At 40.2% G+C, this 15777-nt stretch overlaps 1 protein-coding gene across 1 annotated transcript in view; it reads left to right on the top strand.

The window, feature by feature from the left end:
- Positions 1-15360, top strand: part of IP3K2 (Inositol 1,4,5-triphosphate kinase 2) — a 536560-nt gene extending 521200 nt beyond the window's left edge. Inside the window, exons 2-8 of the mRNA XM_071585607.1 lie at positions 4699-4801; positions 9702-9848; positions 10094-10221; positions 10501-10583; positions 10743-10911; positions 11314-11385; positions 13721-15360. Of these exons, the coding sequence (XP_071441708.1) occupies positions 4699-4801; positions 9702-9848; positions 10094-10221; positions 10501-10583; positions 10743-10911; positions 11314-11385; positions 13721-14074 (1056 nt within the window). The 3' untranslated portion in view covers positions 14075-15360. The remainder of the gene's footprint in view (positions 1-4698; positions 4802-9701; positions 9849-10093; positions 10222-10500; positions 10584-10742; positions 10912-11313; positions 11386-13720) is intronic.
- Positions 15361-15777: the final 417 nt, after the last annotated feature.

The following is a 15777-nucleotide window of genomic DNA, read 5'->3' as shown; positions in this document are numbered from 1 at the left end:
CATTTTGAAAGCTCCCCACCTTTCGGTCCCAGGGACGGCACGCAGTCCTGACGCAAGCGACCGTAGTGATGCGATAACCGTGAGGAGCGTAATAAAATCGGTCGCGACTCGGGGGTGCGATTACCCTTTTGTACCCCTTTACCGAAAGAATCGACTTTTGAAATCGGTGTTGGAAGGATGTCCGACGTTCGCGAGAAAACACGCATGGCTCGCGGGGGGGCGAAATGCGTCTGAGATCATCGGGATAGGTGAGTACCGCGTGGAAGATACAGCGTTTCCGGGGGGCTAGGATGTAAAGGATCTTGATTCGGCATTGTCATACATCCTCAAATAAAGGAGTTAAATTCGTGCCCAGCTAAACTTGACGACCGATGGACGGGCATATAAATATTCCCCATGAGTGTAGGAATCGGAATACCGCTGGAAATATAGACGAGACCACGGCGATAATATGAAAAAAGGTAACTGTGCGACAATCATTATTCCCCAATTCATCTCGTCTCCATTTATTCAATTGGATAGTGGCCCAACATCCCCTGCCACTCGCCCTCGTCGTGTCCCAAGTCTTCGTTTTCCTCGTGAAAATTGTCCATGGACGAATTTTGTACCCTTGGTTAGTTTTATGGAAAGATCCGCACATCTGTTTACTCAAAGGTGTTTGCGGAATCGTCTCGTCCCTCGAATGTCCTTTAGGTGAATTATGGCGACTTGGAACCTCGAGGACCTGGTGACGATGGAAGGCTTCTTGGGATTCGAGGGGACACTATTGGGCACCAGATGTGTCCTCATGACAATATGTCCTCGATTTCAATTAAGCGCATGTCCTTGATTCTTCGGGATCCACGCTCAAGATAAAAAGTCGTAACGAGCGGTGTTACAAGTTGAATAAATATAACGGTCCCACATAAATCATGCCTTTTTGCCAACTTTGTTCACTGACTTTTTTAAACCTCTTCATTATTTTTTCCAACAAGAATAATACGTAATACGCCATTGCTTCCGTACATAGTCAAGAACTTACGCAGATAGAAGAAAAGGAAGCATCTTGATGTGTGCTGCATTCACTAGTAAAAGTATGCTTTTGAATTCAATGTATTGCAAAAAAATATGTATCTATTGATATATGCAGTGAACATATTTAAGTGGGTGTGAAATAAAATAAATTTCAGACAGTGAATAATTCCGTACGTATCGACACCGTGAAATATTATTTCCAAATCGTGTCTATGCCGAAGTGGAGAACCTTTTCTTTGTTTATAACTAACTTATCCATTCATGAGAGTAGGAAACCCCGCCGAAATAGCGTCATATTGGTTTAGGGAATATCGATATTTCCAAATCATAATTAAATTTCGGTCACCTCAGAATTCTTGGAATGCAGGCATTTATCAGTCGGCATGCTTGCTCTCATTCTAACTGCAGTCCCTCCTTCCCTCCCCCTCTTTCCCTCGCCTCACTCCCTCTGCATAGCTTCCTTTGTCAACGGCCTACATATCTCTGCTTTCTCGACTTAGTGCCGTACCCAAGCGAGCGCTCCTCTGACGTCAATTGGTCCGACTTGGCTGGCTGGCAACGTATGGACTAGCGCCCACGGCCCCTCCTGCCCTTCCGCCTTCCTCCGCTGCCGCCACCCCCGCGTCGGAATTTCATTTTCACCACTCCCAATGGGGTCTCTTTGTCTCTCCTCAGTAACGTCAAGTCCGAGCTTAACCTAAGCCGGGGCCGAGTTCTAGTGGCGACCCAATGGTATCCGTGGTTTGGAAAAGTATCGGGTCATTAAGGTAGAGCGAGTTCATGTATATGCGTTCTAATGCCCCCCCCCTCTTGGTGTCGTCCGTTTTTACTCTCAGCCCGTTTTGGTCTACACGGTTATGACATAGTTCTCCGGAGTCTCGCACACATTTAAGTGTGTCAGTGTGTAAACAGCGGTTTTTTGTCGGCCGAGACTACGCTAGGAGAAGAATGAAAGGGTGTGAAGCAATTGTACTGAGAGGTAGCAGAGGTTATGAAAGTGTGGATAAATCAACTTTCACTAGTCGGGTGTTGTTGTTGTGTGAACGACGATGGAGTTCAAGTTGGGGCTAAGAAATGATTACATGAGCGAGGTTTGGACGCATTGCTTAGTCCCCAGAGCTACCAAAAATCTATTACTACCGATAGAATATAATTGATAGTAATTAAAAATTGTGCTCAAAGTTAGGAAAATATGCTATCAAACGCACATTCGTTTGTATTCGGAGAAAATCCTCTTTGTCTTTGATAATTGTTAAACTGTCGCCCACGATTATGTTTAAACAAATAAAACTGGCACAGTGACCCAATTTATAGTACCTCGCCTGAATTGTAGACCAGGATTGTTTCTCATTTAGTTTGAATATATTTTCGTTGTATGGGCCTTTCTCTGCGTGATGCTGTTTGGACTCGGGCTTTTATGTCAAGGTTGAGCTGGTTGAAGCAAAGTGGGATTCCATAGCAAGTTTCGCTGAACTTCGTCGGTCGATGTGAAAAGTAGATATCGGATTTGGTAGGAGGATCGGAGAATAAAAAATCACGAATATTCATATTAAAACTTCATACTTACATAGTTCTGATTCAATGGAAAGTTCACGCTGCGCGCCAAAATTACGATTTCTCGCCGAGTTAAGCGGTCTCAGATTTCCGGCATGATTTTCCATGTTTTAGGCCCCCATATTCTATAAACATCAAAGCTTCATGTACTAACGACAACGGTAATGTTGACGAAGAAAGTACACCTCGGTGGGTTTAGGTTTCCTGAAAATGCCATGAGGAAACCAAAGTAGTATTCTATTTCAATCGAATTTTATTACAGCTGCAAAAACATTTTCGCAGGTTTGAGTCTTACATCGAATATTCTAATGCTCTGCAATGGGCTGCGGTTACCTTTAGTGCGAGCTGCTTTTATTCTAATCATGTAATGCGGTCGTTAATGCAGCGATTTTGGTGTTAGTATACGTTCAGGCGAGGTGTTATAAAATTACATTACTGCGATAACGGGAAGATCAAAGATTTCCATGAAGGCACTTCAGAAAGTTTATCTTTGAATGCCCACGTCAATGAGAAACCATTTTCGTCATCGATGTGAGATGAGTGCCCGATTGCCGTCCTTCGATAAATTCGTGTGAGAGGGCGAGGGTTGGGAATTAGCCAAATTCTTAATTGTTGCTCTTCAATGTCTGCCTTTCGTCCCTTTGGAGTGTATTGCTAATAAATCTCATGGTGCAATGGAAATTACCTGTTCAATAAAATAATATAATGCATGAAATTCGCTTGGGCAACCGAGAGAGTTAGTTTGTGGACTAGTGTACAAAATATAGCCCCGTAGTTTTCCATATCACAATTGCTCACTCTTTCTCCGAAGGTTGATGCGAATGAATGGGGCCTGTTGTCGTAGAAGTTTAGTTGTGTTGACACGCGTGACGGTAGGGAAAACCGTTGAGCCTTCGACTGAAATTCATACTTTATAGTAATATTTGCACGCCGAAGCGCTCAACAAAAAAACCGCGTGTACAACCTGAAAGTTATTGACGTGGTAGGGTCGATTCAAATTAATGGCTGTCACCGATGGGCAAATTTGAGGCCTTCCAATTAGTAGCTGCAATTTTTATGGTGGAATTCGAAATGTAGTCTGAATTTTTGACGTGATTGCCTCTGATGAGATTCTTGCGCAATGAATGATTCTTGCTCGCTGCAGAATATTTTATCGCGTCATGAAGTATTGCAGGGATTGGCTTCACTGTAAGTGGAATGTCACCCCCGCATCAAATGACTAATTGAAATCAGAACAGTTACATTAATAATATTTCAAGGAATAAATATTTCTGCGGTAATTTGCGAATCATTCAACCAATCGTGGTTTGGTGTATTAAAGTCCTTATGGTTCTCTTTCAATTGGGATTCTCGTCTTGCCTCGGCTCATTATGTTTTGTTGCGGTGGTGGTAAGTCACGTGATGTACTTCATCATTCCTTCCGAGATCAAGCATATCGTATATTAGAGAGAATAGTATATAGCCACATAAGTGTGATATGATTTTTATATTTTCCTATCGTTTTCTTCAGCGTATGCCTCATACCAGATATTATTTTGTGGTGTTGCTATTTTCAAAATTAATTCCTCCAAAATTAAAAAGTGTTCGGATTAAAGTTCAGATGGCGACAATAAATCCGGTGTGTTTATTCACGGCGTCGATCAATGCTCTGCTCTGTGGCTCTTGCTAATCGCTTCAGCAGCCTATCCTCGTAATTTGTGACTTAAGTACGTGTATATGACGATCCTGGTCTCGATTTCGCTACTTCTATCCTGAATCCCCACGAATATTCAAGTGGCATAAATGATCTTGACGAGATGGAGGAAAAATAGGCGTGAGTGAAGTGTACGCCGATGTGTGTGCAATAGTTCACACCCCACAATGTCGTGCCACGGGAATGAGGAAGGTTATGGGAGGGCTCGACGTGCAGCCCCGAGCATTGAAATCCCCGACGTGTTTGGGGAAAGGCCCCCGAAGTCTGAGGAAAGGATTTGAAGGTTTTAATACGTATCTTTCTCGCCGAACGGATTTATAATTAATCTTCATATTTCTCTGGTAAACATCAGCCCTTTTTGTTCAAATTAAAGAAGCATATAAATGTTTAATTAATCAATGAGTTTGCTTCATGGAGGTTTTTTCTTTTACTTGCAGCCCTCTGGGTGGAGAAAGCTGCGAAACATTGTGCAGTGGACCCCATTCTTCCAGACGTACAAAAAGCAGAGATATCCCTGGGTCCAGTTAGCCGGACATCAAGGTGAGTGTCACTGGGCGGTCAGAAAACTCCGTGGTTTTTCAGGAGTACTTTCGCTGTTTTCTAATTTTGCTTGCTACCACAGCCTTCGGTATAGAAGTAACGGCAGTTTTTATTTCTTTAATTTAACTCTTTAGGTGAAATTTTGCCTGAAAATCTGTTGCTTTTATTAAATAATAAAAGATTCCATTTCCTTGTGTTGAAACGTTACATATACAATAGGCATTGCAATTTAAACCCATGCATTTTTTTAAATCTTTGTTCATCGGTTGTGTAAACGATGCCCTTCTATTTAATAACATTGTAAGTAACAAGCTGTGCCAACTAATATTCATAAGTTGTTTTAGACGGTTCCCTTTCATCTGATAAAATAGCAGCTAACAACTGTCAGCGCTTGTCGCCGCGGATCATGCGCAGCATTTCTAGGTTGCCTAGCCATGGATGCTTAGTATTTTTAGCAAGGATTTAGGATCTGAACATGGAGCAGTTTGAAAGCTCCCGGGGATTTTCTCAACAGTGCTTCTGTTTGCTTTTCGTGAGCGTTTCAATAAGCGCTCGGTTAGTGACAGCTTTCGATAACATCATTCTCGCATCTCTCTCATTAGATCGCATTATCGCATTGGCTACCTGACTTCTGACGAATTGTTTCGTCATGTCCACCCCAGCCGGAGGAGTCCGTGAAAAAGTGTCGTGCACCTGTTTTCCTCTTTCATCGTTCGTTTGCACAGGATCTCGTAAATCCCCCGTGCGACTTCGCAGACTAATAGGTACTGGTCTAATTTTGAAGCCTCGCTAAATCGCAACCATGAACTTAGTTTTTACGCATAAGAGTTATTAGGCTAGACTTCGGTTCCTGCAAACTACATTATTATCAGGTGTAAATATCTACCCGATATTTTAAACAACGAAATCTAGGTTGTGTGATACAAATTTCGATGAGGAAAAAATACTGGGCTGCTTTAGTGCTGCGTTGTGCTGGTGGAGCCATTGTAAAAGCGAGGTCGTAGAAAAAGATAGAATGGAATGAAGAAATATAAATGTGGAGTTAATGAAAGTTTCATTTTAGCGTGGTTTGTTAGTGTAATTCGAGGCGGAGCTTAGCTTTGGTACGTCAAGACTGTAAAACTGCATCAAAAAGCTGCATTTGAACGGTAGTCTACAGTTGACAAATTACGTAAGCGGTGTTGAGTCATCAGTGTGAACAATGCAATCGTTTTATTTCGTATGGTCAGAATTTTCGAATAAATTTGTTTTTTTTCATGCTTAATAAAGGCGACGTAATTTCAGCGTGCTTTAGGTTAACATACAATTTTCGTCACTAGCATTGAATTGTGTGGAAGAGAATCTGTAGGCGTAACGGAATTGAACTGAATTGTATTGCAGCGCACAATATGTATTTTAGTGGATTTTTCGCTTTCCAAAATAAGTTGTCTCCGCCTAAGTGGAATTTTGCCCTGATATGTTGCGAGGTTGCTTGCTGTAGATGAATCTCGTGGGGTTTGTAAATAGGGTGGTGTATATGGCAGAGCAATGTTTTCCAATAGCATCGAGACCGTTTGCAAAGCGTGAATTTTACAATTGGACTCACAAGGTTGAATAACCGTCCAGGCGAAATTTCGAAATATGTCACTCGTATCATTCGTAATGAAATAGCCTCCACATTCGAGGTGGCTGTGAGGACGTAGCCTTGCCCCTCCGGGAAGGACGGTATGAGAAAAAAAAATTGCGACTACTGCTTCTTTTCGGATGTCTTATCGTGGACTGTTAAAAGTGCGTTCACTGTTGCCATTAAAATATGACTTGTAGTGAAGGTTATCGGAGACGGTTGAGGGAGTGAACTGGCTCCGAGCGTGCGCGAGTGGTCCTTCAGCGTGATCGGCTTCCTTCGGCGAACTTTTTTAAGCGTCGTTCACGGTATCAATAAGTCCTCCCTTGAATGAAACCCACTTCCATGAATGGGAGGGTGTCTGGGAGAAAGGAGCGATCCCTCTATCGCCCCCTCCACACCATTCTCTGAACACCACGGACAAGCAAGACTTAACTACTCCCGTGAAATATGGACGTACACTTTGCATTCGTACTGACGCGAGTTCGTTCGGAGAGCTCGTGCTAAATGTGCCTCTTCTTTTGCTCTTCCTTTTGGAGGTATTGCCTTGGGCAACTTGGTGTCCGCAGACCTGCCCCACCTTTTATTTTGGAAACGAGGCGAGAGGACGTTGAATTTGGATTGTGTACCTGTTGTGGTGGCCGAGTGATCTCATGAGGTCAAATAGCTCAATCAGTCTAAGAATGAGTTTCATATGGACTATTTTTTTCAGAGCGCGCAAGTGTTTATTTACCTAGTCTTTGCATTAAATTTGGTCACGCAATAATTGGCCATAAGAAACATGAGCACCGGCAGGAAGACAAACACAGCTTCCTCGTTAATCATACCCAACTCCTTAGGGATGCCATTTTCGTCCAGCGCGCATCCCCCCCCCTTCTTGTTGGTCCACGGTAAGAATAGTTTCTGCGTTGAGACTAATCCGTTCCCTGGTGGCAGGCGATGAAGAGTGAGAAACGCGGAGAGGAGACGCTGAATGAGGAGAGAGAGCGGGCAATGGTCGGTGCCTAATTTAGACAGGCTGTTGAGCTTTGAACTACGAAGAAGCACGTTTCGCTCCGCGCGCAGGGCTCGCGAAAACACGCCGCCGCGGTTGATCGACGGGCGACGAATAAACCCAGGGCACAATTCTGTTCGACCTCAGCTCTGAGGACCTTCATTTTCATTCGGACGTGCTCCACCTTTGCTACCCGAAGGAACTCTTTATCACTCCCACCTTAATCAAGCTCCTCTCAACCTCTTTCAAGAGTTACCAATCCGAGAAAATGTCGTTCGCAATACACGGACAAAAGTAGTTAAAAATGTATCCCTGAATGTATTTCATTTGAGTACAAAAGCATTGATTCAGTTCTGTTTTTGCATCGTCTTAGATAATATACGACATAAGTAATTTGGATTAAAGAGACGGCACCACTGAAAGTAAAGGCGAAAGCGTGTGAGGGAGTGAGAGAGAGAAGGAGACAGCTTCTAATTAAAACACTTGAGGTCTACATTAAAATGTAACTATCTCACGGAAATGTAGGTTGAAGACATTTACAGGACCCTTGACGTATGATTGACAATGGGTTACAAATTAGCGAAGAAATTTAGAATAGGCACCTGAATAAAATCAGGAAAGCAATCGGATATTAAAATGTTTGTCTACAATCTTTTTTAGAAGTCATTTCGTAGGAGCTAAGCCGATTGTCTGGGCAAGAGAATTACTAGCCGTTAGCTTCTTCGCTCTGACTCACGCGGCCGGTGAATTTTCTTGTGCCACTTTATTGACTTGCTTGGATCAACGGAGAACCTTTTTATTTGCCGCTCAACAATTGATAAATGTGGCTGCAGGCCTGAATTGGCCCCTATTATTCCTCATGGGCCCATTGTAGCGCCGACCACGCCTGGGCCTCGTGATTCGGATTCGCGTCATCAGCACGTGGTGGGAATGTGATGAGTCTGGGTCGACTGAGGGAGGAGAGTTGGCTGTTGGCGGTAGTACACACATACTATTGGGGAGTGGAGTGGGAAGGCGGCCGTTGGCGGGAGAGTGGCAGGAACTTACTCCCGAGAGGTCAAAAAGAGTGCTTAAAAAAAGAATACCCCGCACTGTCGTCTGAACACGACCCCATGTCTTGTTTTCCGTACCCCTACCCTTTTATTCCTCACCTTCCGGAACTTGAAAAATAGGTCCGCTGACGGGAGAAAGCCCGCGCAATTCTTATTGACAGCTATTGCCCGTCACGAAGGCAGTGCGTGTTACGTTAAAAATAAGTAAATGAATAATTTGATATTTTCTCTAACCATGCTTGTAGTATTGTCGATTTTGTATGTATTTACTATAGTTTGAAAGCTTTTATCTTCGGGGGATTGGCTCTAAAAGCCAATATATACGAGGGTCATCCGGAAAGTAGTACCCGTTCGTGCCGCATGAAGTGCTGACGACGCGAGTAGCCGCTGGACGAGGTCAGATAGCTTCAGTGGCTTGTCTGCCTTCTCTGAGCCAAGTTGCGTGACGCTAGCATTGCCTGTGTTGTTTCTGTGATTGTTTACAATGTTTAAAAAAATTGAGAACGCCGCCAGTTGTGAAGTGAGGGCAGTGATTAAATTCCTCAATGCAAGAAACGTTCGCCCATGTGATATTCATCGCCAATTAAAGGTGGTGTATGGAGACAATGTAATGGACGAGTCGTCTGTTCGGCGGTGGTGTCGCAACTTCAACATGGGGAGGGGGAACACACACGACGATGAGCGTTCGGGGAGACCGTCTGTCATTACAGACCAACTGGTGAGCTCAGTTGACGAATTCGTGAGGAACGATCGGCGCGTCACAATTGATGACATCTGTGAGCATTTTCCCAATGTTTCTCGAACAATTGTTCATGAAATTGTTAAACACCATCTGCATTATGCAAAAATTTGTGCAAGATGGGTCCCTCGCGTATCTCAATGAGCTGGCGGCGAAGGACTATGCAGCAGGAATACAGAAACTTGTCACACGTTATGACAAATGCCTTAATTTGCTTGGAGATTATGTTGAGAAGTAGTTTAAAGTATCCTCTTTCAAATAAAATTTTTTATGTTTGTTAATATTTACTTTTGTGTCTTTATTTCACGAACGGGTACTACTTTCCGGATGACCCTCGTACTTTGTAAAATATATTCTGGAGCACTTTCCCACGGTGATTCATGAATTTTATCAGTTACAAAATAGTTGTGTCTCTATTCTTTCCATCATTTTATTGAGATTTATCTTATTTTAAATTTTTTTTAAAAATTAACTTGTTTTCTTTACTCATCATTGAATTCTTTTTGTTTCAGGAAACTTCAAAGCAGGACCAGAACAAGGAACAATACTCAAAAAGCTGTGCCCCAAGGAGGAGCTTTGCTTTCAAGTACTAATGAAGGATGTTTTGAGGCCTTATGTTCCCGAGTACAAGGGCCACGTGACATGTGAAGATGGAGATGGTATCCTTTTTCAAAGCAAACTACTACCATATTGCTAGATGCATTTTAAAATCCTGTGACAAATGTGACATTGACATAAGTAATTGCCATAATAAGTTTTTTAGTTCATCTCACTGCAATAAATTACAGAAGATACTGGTGAAATTAATATTATTTTTCAATTAAACCAAGAGAAATCATTCTTTTCACAATTTTAAATTCAAAGATTAAATGATTGGATTGTATGATCCTTAACTGTATCACAGAGTATTTACAACTGCAAGATCTCCTTGGAGATTTCACCTCACCCTGTGTCATGGATTGTAAGATTGGAGTAAGAACTTATCTTGAGGAGGAGCTGGCGAAAGCAAAGGAAAAGCCAAAACTTCGTAAGGTATGTTCTCATTTTTAGCCTTTCCTTCTATGTCTCTTTATTTGCCTCCACTTAAATATTTTATTGCCATTTTACCAATTCATCAATCAAAAATTTGCTTATGGTTGATAGTATTATTCAGTTTTGCCGAGCATTAGATTACATGCCTTAGCTTACTTAATCACCATGAACGAAAAGTGTTAATGGTATGTTAATATTGCTTATTATGCAGTTAAAAACGGTGTTAAAAATTAAATTTTCATAATGTTTTTAATGAAGGAAATATAATTTTGTTTATAGGACATGTATGAAAAAATGATACAGATTGACACAAATGCACCAACAGAGGAAGAGCACCGGCTGAAAGGAGTGACTAAGCCAAGGTGAGATCACTTTGCAGTGCTATTTTTGTAATTCATTAATCCTTAATTCTTGTTTGACTCCCTTAAAAATTATTCTATGGCATTTCCTTTTCTGTGATAGGATTAAAATGCTGGGTGTAGTATCCTTATTGTGTTAACAAAAAATGTCTTCATTTTTAGGTACATGGTGTGGAGGGAAACTATTTCATCAACCGCCACGTTAGGCTTCCGGATAGAGGGCATTAGAAAAGCAGATGGAAAATCAAGTAAAGACTTCAAGACAACTAAAACAAAAGAACAAGTCATGGCAGCATTCAGAGACTTTGCCTCAGGATTCCCTCATGCCATTGTAAGTACCATTTCACCCGATGAAATAAGCCTTTTGATGCTTCTACCCATCAACTTACGTAAATGCCTTAAATCTATTAAAAAACTATTAAATACTCGTATACAAACTAAGGAAATCATTTTATTATGTTGAAAAAATGAATCCTTCTATAAGTTGTAATAATGTTATTCAATTGTGATGACTGAGCAATTAAATTTGTCATTAATATCCACATTTCTATTTTTCCTTTGTAATAACTTCATTCAGTCATTATCGTGGAACATTTTCATTGAATTCATTGGTGCCTACTTCAGTTTAAATAAGGCAAATGCCAGTTGCAACCATTGATAAGTTTTATTACTTAAGTGTGTACATATTTCTCTATCAAATCAATTTCTTTATAAGTTTATTTCTTTCTTTTAGCCAAAATATATTCAGCGCTTGAAAGCAATCAGGGCCACGCTTGAAGTGTCTGAATTTTTCTCATCTCATGAGGTAAGTTAACTCACTTTACTCACTCCTTTGAGTTTTTGCTTTGTATGATAATCCTAAAAAAATTAAATATGTAAGTTCTTAAAATTCAAAAATCATTTTAAATGTTCATTATTTTCTCTGCATTAATGAAAATCATCTCTGTATGAATTTCGTAGTCCCATGTTGGTAGGGCAACATAGTCTTTATAATGGTCAAAAGTATTTTCCCTAAACTACTAGTAAACTTAATATTTGAAAATAAATCCCATCTTGCTATATTTATTTAATAATTCTTCATGTAGTATTAGAATTGAACAATTAGTTGCCATGCAAAGAGTTGAGACATGATGAGGGGGTATGGTGTTGGTTGTTGTGGTGATATATTTAGGGACATTGTAAAAGAATCTCTTTTCTTGAATGTGTCAAAAAAAATATCACAGCAAGCACATTTTTGCTTAAAGCTTCTTCAAGATTTTAACACTGTGTGAGCTCAGTGCAGCTTGATTATCTAGTTATTGATTGAAAGTCCTCGGGTGCTTTCATGGAGAACTCCTGACAGATGTTTCAGATGCCAAAGTTAAAGTCAGTGGTATTACATTCTGGGAACAGGTACAAGGAAATATGAAGATATTAACCACTCACTGAGTTAATGGAATGCAAAGCCATTTGGAAATTGAAACTTGACAGAGCTGACAGCATGGTGAGGCCTAGTTGTTTGAACACAGTCTGATAAGTTCAATTTGAGGCAGAAGCATTTTTTTTGGTATTTTATACCTAGAAATTTTGTTGTTGGTTTTCCATTGAGCAGTGCCAAGGGCACTTCAGTAATAAGCTTCAAGGGAGAGTCAGAGTTGCCTATGAATATTAGATTAGAACTATTACAGCCAGGTTGATCATGCTTCATCATCATGAAGATTGATCTTACAGCATAGCAATATGAATAAGAGAGTGACCACCATGCCCCTCCCCCCACATTGATTGGATGTGTGTCAGGTATGAAAAGAATGAGAATTTTTTGTGTGCATTTGCACATTACTCTGCCAGCTCTCACAGGGGCTTGAGGGCCTCAGAGACTTTTAAGGGCAGCATATGGAATATCAACTGCTTCATCAGGAGATAGAGTTAAGCACAACTCAAAGGCTGTTGAACTTACTGTCTTCCCAGTGAAAGCATGGAAACACTTGATACAGGATTTGGTGGAACCCTGCAGTCCTTCTGAAAAAATCTGGAAAGCAGATAACTAAATGCAGTCTTTGTTGAAAATACTTTAATCAGGGGGACTGCATGAGAGAATGAAGTCCAGAGTTGCAAAGCTTCAAGGGCCCTCAAAATAATGCTTAGATGTGTTAAATTCATGGAAAAAATGTTCAAAAATAAAATCAACGCAGGACTTAAGACTTCCTTCTCTCCACTTCTCATTACAATAATTACATCCTCGCAATAAGATGGCTGCCTCATGCGTCAATGTTAGGATGCCACCTTTTCATATATATATATTAATCCAGGCCATCCAGATATCACTTACACACAAATATGAACATTTCACTTGCATGATCATGTGCACACCTATATACATGCTGTATCTACATAATGCACTTTGGTGCTTCTATGAGTAAGTCCTAAATTTTGTTTGTTGAATTTAGAAAGTGCGAGTGATTAATTCTGATTTTACTGTGATTATACCATGTGAGGAAAAAATGAGTTATTGAATCTTTCAGCAATAGTGCCTTATTTGTCTTATTTTATTCATCTCATTGCTTGATTTCACAAGCACAATTTGGAATCATAATAATTGATCAGATCAGTGTCAAGTTCTGAAAGACTCCTGCTCACTCTCTTCAAACTTGCTTCGTACACATGCTTTTGACAACTATTAATCACTTCGACAATTATTATATCACAAATATAGTTCTTTTCCCCTCCAATTCCTTAGTTTAGGGCATTTTTGAGCTTCATAATTAAAACCCTCAATTCTACTTGCATTCCTTACACCACTCCAATATATGGTCTTAATTGCTAGAGAGTAGTTCACAATCTCCTGGCTTATTTCTCTGCAAACAGGAGGTTCTTGTTAGCATGGGAGAACACAGATCATTTATTTATGTCGAGAATAGTTAGGGCCCTGTTGCCAGGAGTCCTAAATTAAAGGGTACTAGGGTAATGTAAATTGCAATGGAACAAACCATCTGATGCAAACCAGAATACTGAAAAACACAAGTAACAGACAAGTGAAAACATATTGCTCTTTACTGTCAGCACTTAAATTATCTTTTTTTGGAAGAGAAATTAGTTTTAAAAATGTTTTTTAGAGGTAGGTTTTAATTGACATTTTAATTATTTTAAATTTCTACTTTCAGGTTATTGGGAGCTCCCTCCTCTTCGTGCATGATAAGAATAATGCTAACGTCTGGCTGATTGACTTTGCCAAAACGCTTGTTCTTCCTAATGGTCTAAAGATTGATCATTCATCACGGTGGGTGGTTGGCAACCACGAGGATGGCTACCTTTCTGGAATTAACAATCTTATCCAGATATTCACTGAGATGTACGAACAAGATCAAATGTCTCCTTCAATAGGAGTTGTGCCCACAACAATAGTCACAGCAGCACCAGAAAAGGTACAAGAAGAAGATGAATCTGAGCCAGGTGTCGAAGGACAAAAGAGCATGGTGGACTGGGACTTGGCAAAAGAGAGAGAGTCTGCCACATGATGCAGGGGAGGTCTTCGGCCTGTACTGAGGTCAAGTGATGCATACCCTGATGAACAGGAGGGATGATTTCCCAGAAATATAGAATCTCTTGTTGTGAGTGGCCCCATGCAATGAATAATGAATGCCATTAGCACTGGAGGAGCCTCGGACATCTCCTCAGGAAGCACTGCAAATTAAGTATTGTGTACAAGTGAGGAGTAACGTGGTAGGAGGGTATGCCGCTGAGCATTGCACCATACCATTTTCAGATGGACCCAGCTCCGATTTGATTTTTTATTGGTTTTAGTTTTTTATTGGGCACTATATAAATGGTTGATAGCCAGATTCTCAGGTATAACAGCATGGACATTGTTTTGTTTTTCTCAGGAATAAATTTCCGAGGACATGAAGTGATTTGGTGATAACTTCTTCCTAGAAAGTGCTTATGAGTACCCCTAAAACTCATCACTTCTTCCGTCACTGTTTGTCAAGTCTGAATAGCATCTTGAGTCTATGACTTGTGAACCTAGTACAAAATGGAATGGTTGAGAGTTTGGTGGGGTGGACACTGGAAGAAGGTTAAATGAGTTTGTAGCACAAGGAGTGTATAGACTTCCTCTTCCTTGTTGGAAACAAACTTACGTAAATGTGTTTATTAAGACGTGTTTGTTTGACAATGGCATTTTTAAAAGCCTGCTTTGTCACATATTTATTTATGCTGAATAACTCTTGTGTGAAAACTTCAGAGTGAGGATTGCTATTGATGGTAACGTGTGACATCTAATGAATGTTTTATCCATTAATGAGCAGCATGTGTGTGTGTGTGTGTGTTTTTATCTGTTTGTCGTCAAGTATGACGCATATAATGCCGATGAATCTATTAAAACTGAAGTTGGCAAATTATTTTGTCTTCTCACCTCAGTATTTTGAGATAGTTTTTATAACTAATTCATTTTCTTAATTTTGTGTGGGCAGAGAAATGACTGAACTCTTTATGCTTCCATCACCCTGAGGTGCATATCCTTCAACAATTTTTCAAGCTCATCCACTTATGAAAGTTGGATTCTTGTAGTTTTGAACTCATTCTAGTTGTAATTGATTTGCTATAAATGCTACAAAACTGTATTAACCTTTTTTACTTGCATATTTTGGCTGTTGACTGCCAATCCCTTGTCTAAAATGTTTTCATGAAAGAGAATGTTCTTAATACACCGATATTAAATTTGCTGCACTATGTGGATTCTAAAACTATTTTGCATTTAATTATAAGTGTAAACTTGTGTAAAAATTTGCACCACTCGCAGTAAAAAATTTCATTCATTCAAGAAAGTGTTTTTTTCTTTTCCTCAAACTATTATCAAAAGAGCCATGGATTACTTATTCAAATGATTCGCAAAAAATTAACCCACAAGAAAAGTGAGGAAATTAAGAGAAGTAAAAGAAGGATTTGAATAGAGAATGAATTGCACTTTGGGATGATTTTTAGGTTTGCAGATTATCAACCATTAGTGTGTCAGATAGTTAAATGATTGTAGAATAATAATACATTTTTGTACAACTGTGAAGTGCTTTTCAGGAACAATGAGAGGCAAGATTAAACAAGAAAAACAAATTGCAAAATGGTTCCTGAAAAGAATGAGATCCACGATGCTTGCATTAAGATAGCTCAAATAAAACAGTTGAGAGGGAACCACAGGTTCAGAACACAAAATGGGAATTTTTTT

This window comes from Hetaerina americana, unplaced genomic scaffold, assembly GCF_022747635.1.
Source record: "Hetaerina americana unplaced genomic scaffold, ioHetAmer1.1.p SCAF_2, whole genome shotgun sequence".
Classification (NCBI taxonomy): domain Eukaryota; kingdom Metazoa; phylum Arthropoda; class Insecta; order Odonata; family Calopterygidae; genus Hetaerina; species Hetaerina americana.
The sequence above is the reverse complement of the archived record's forward strand: the minus strand, read 5'-3'. Positions and strand labels throughout refer to the sequence as shown.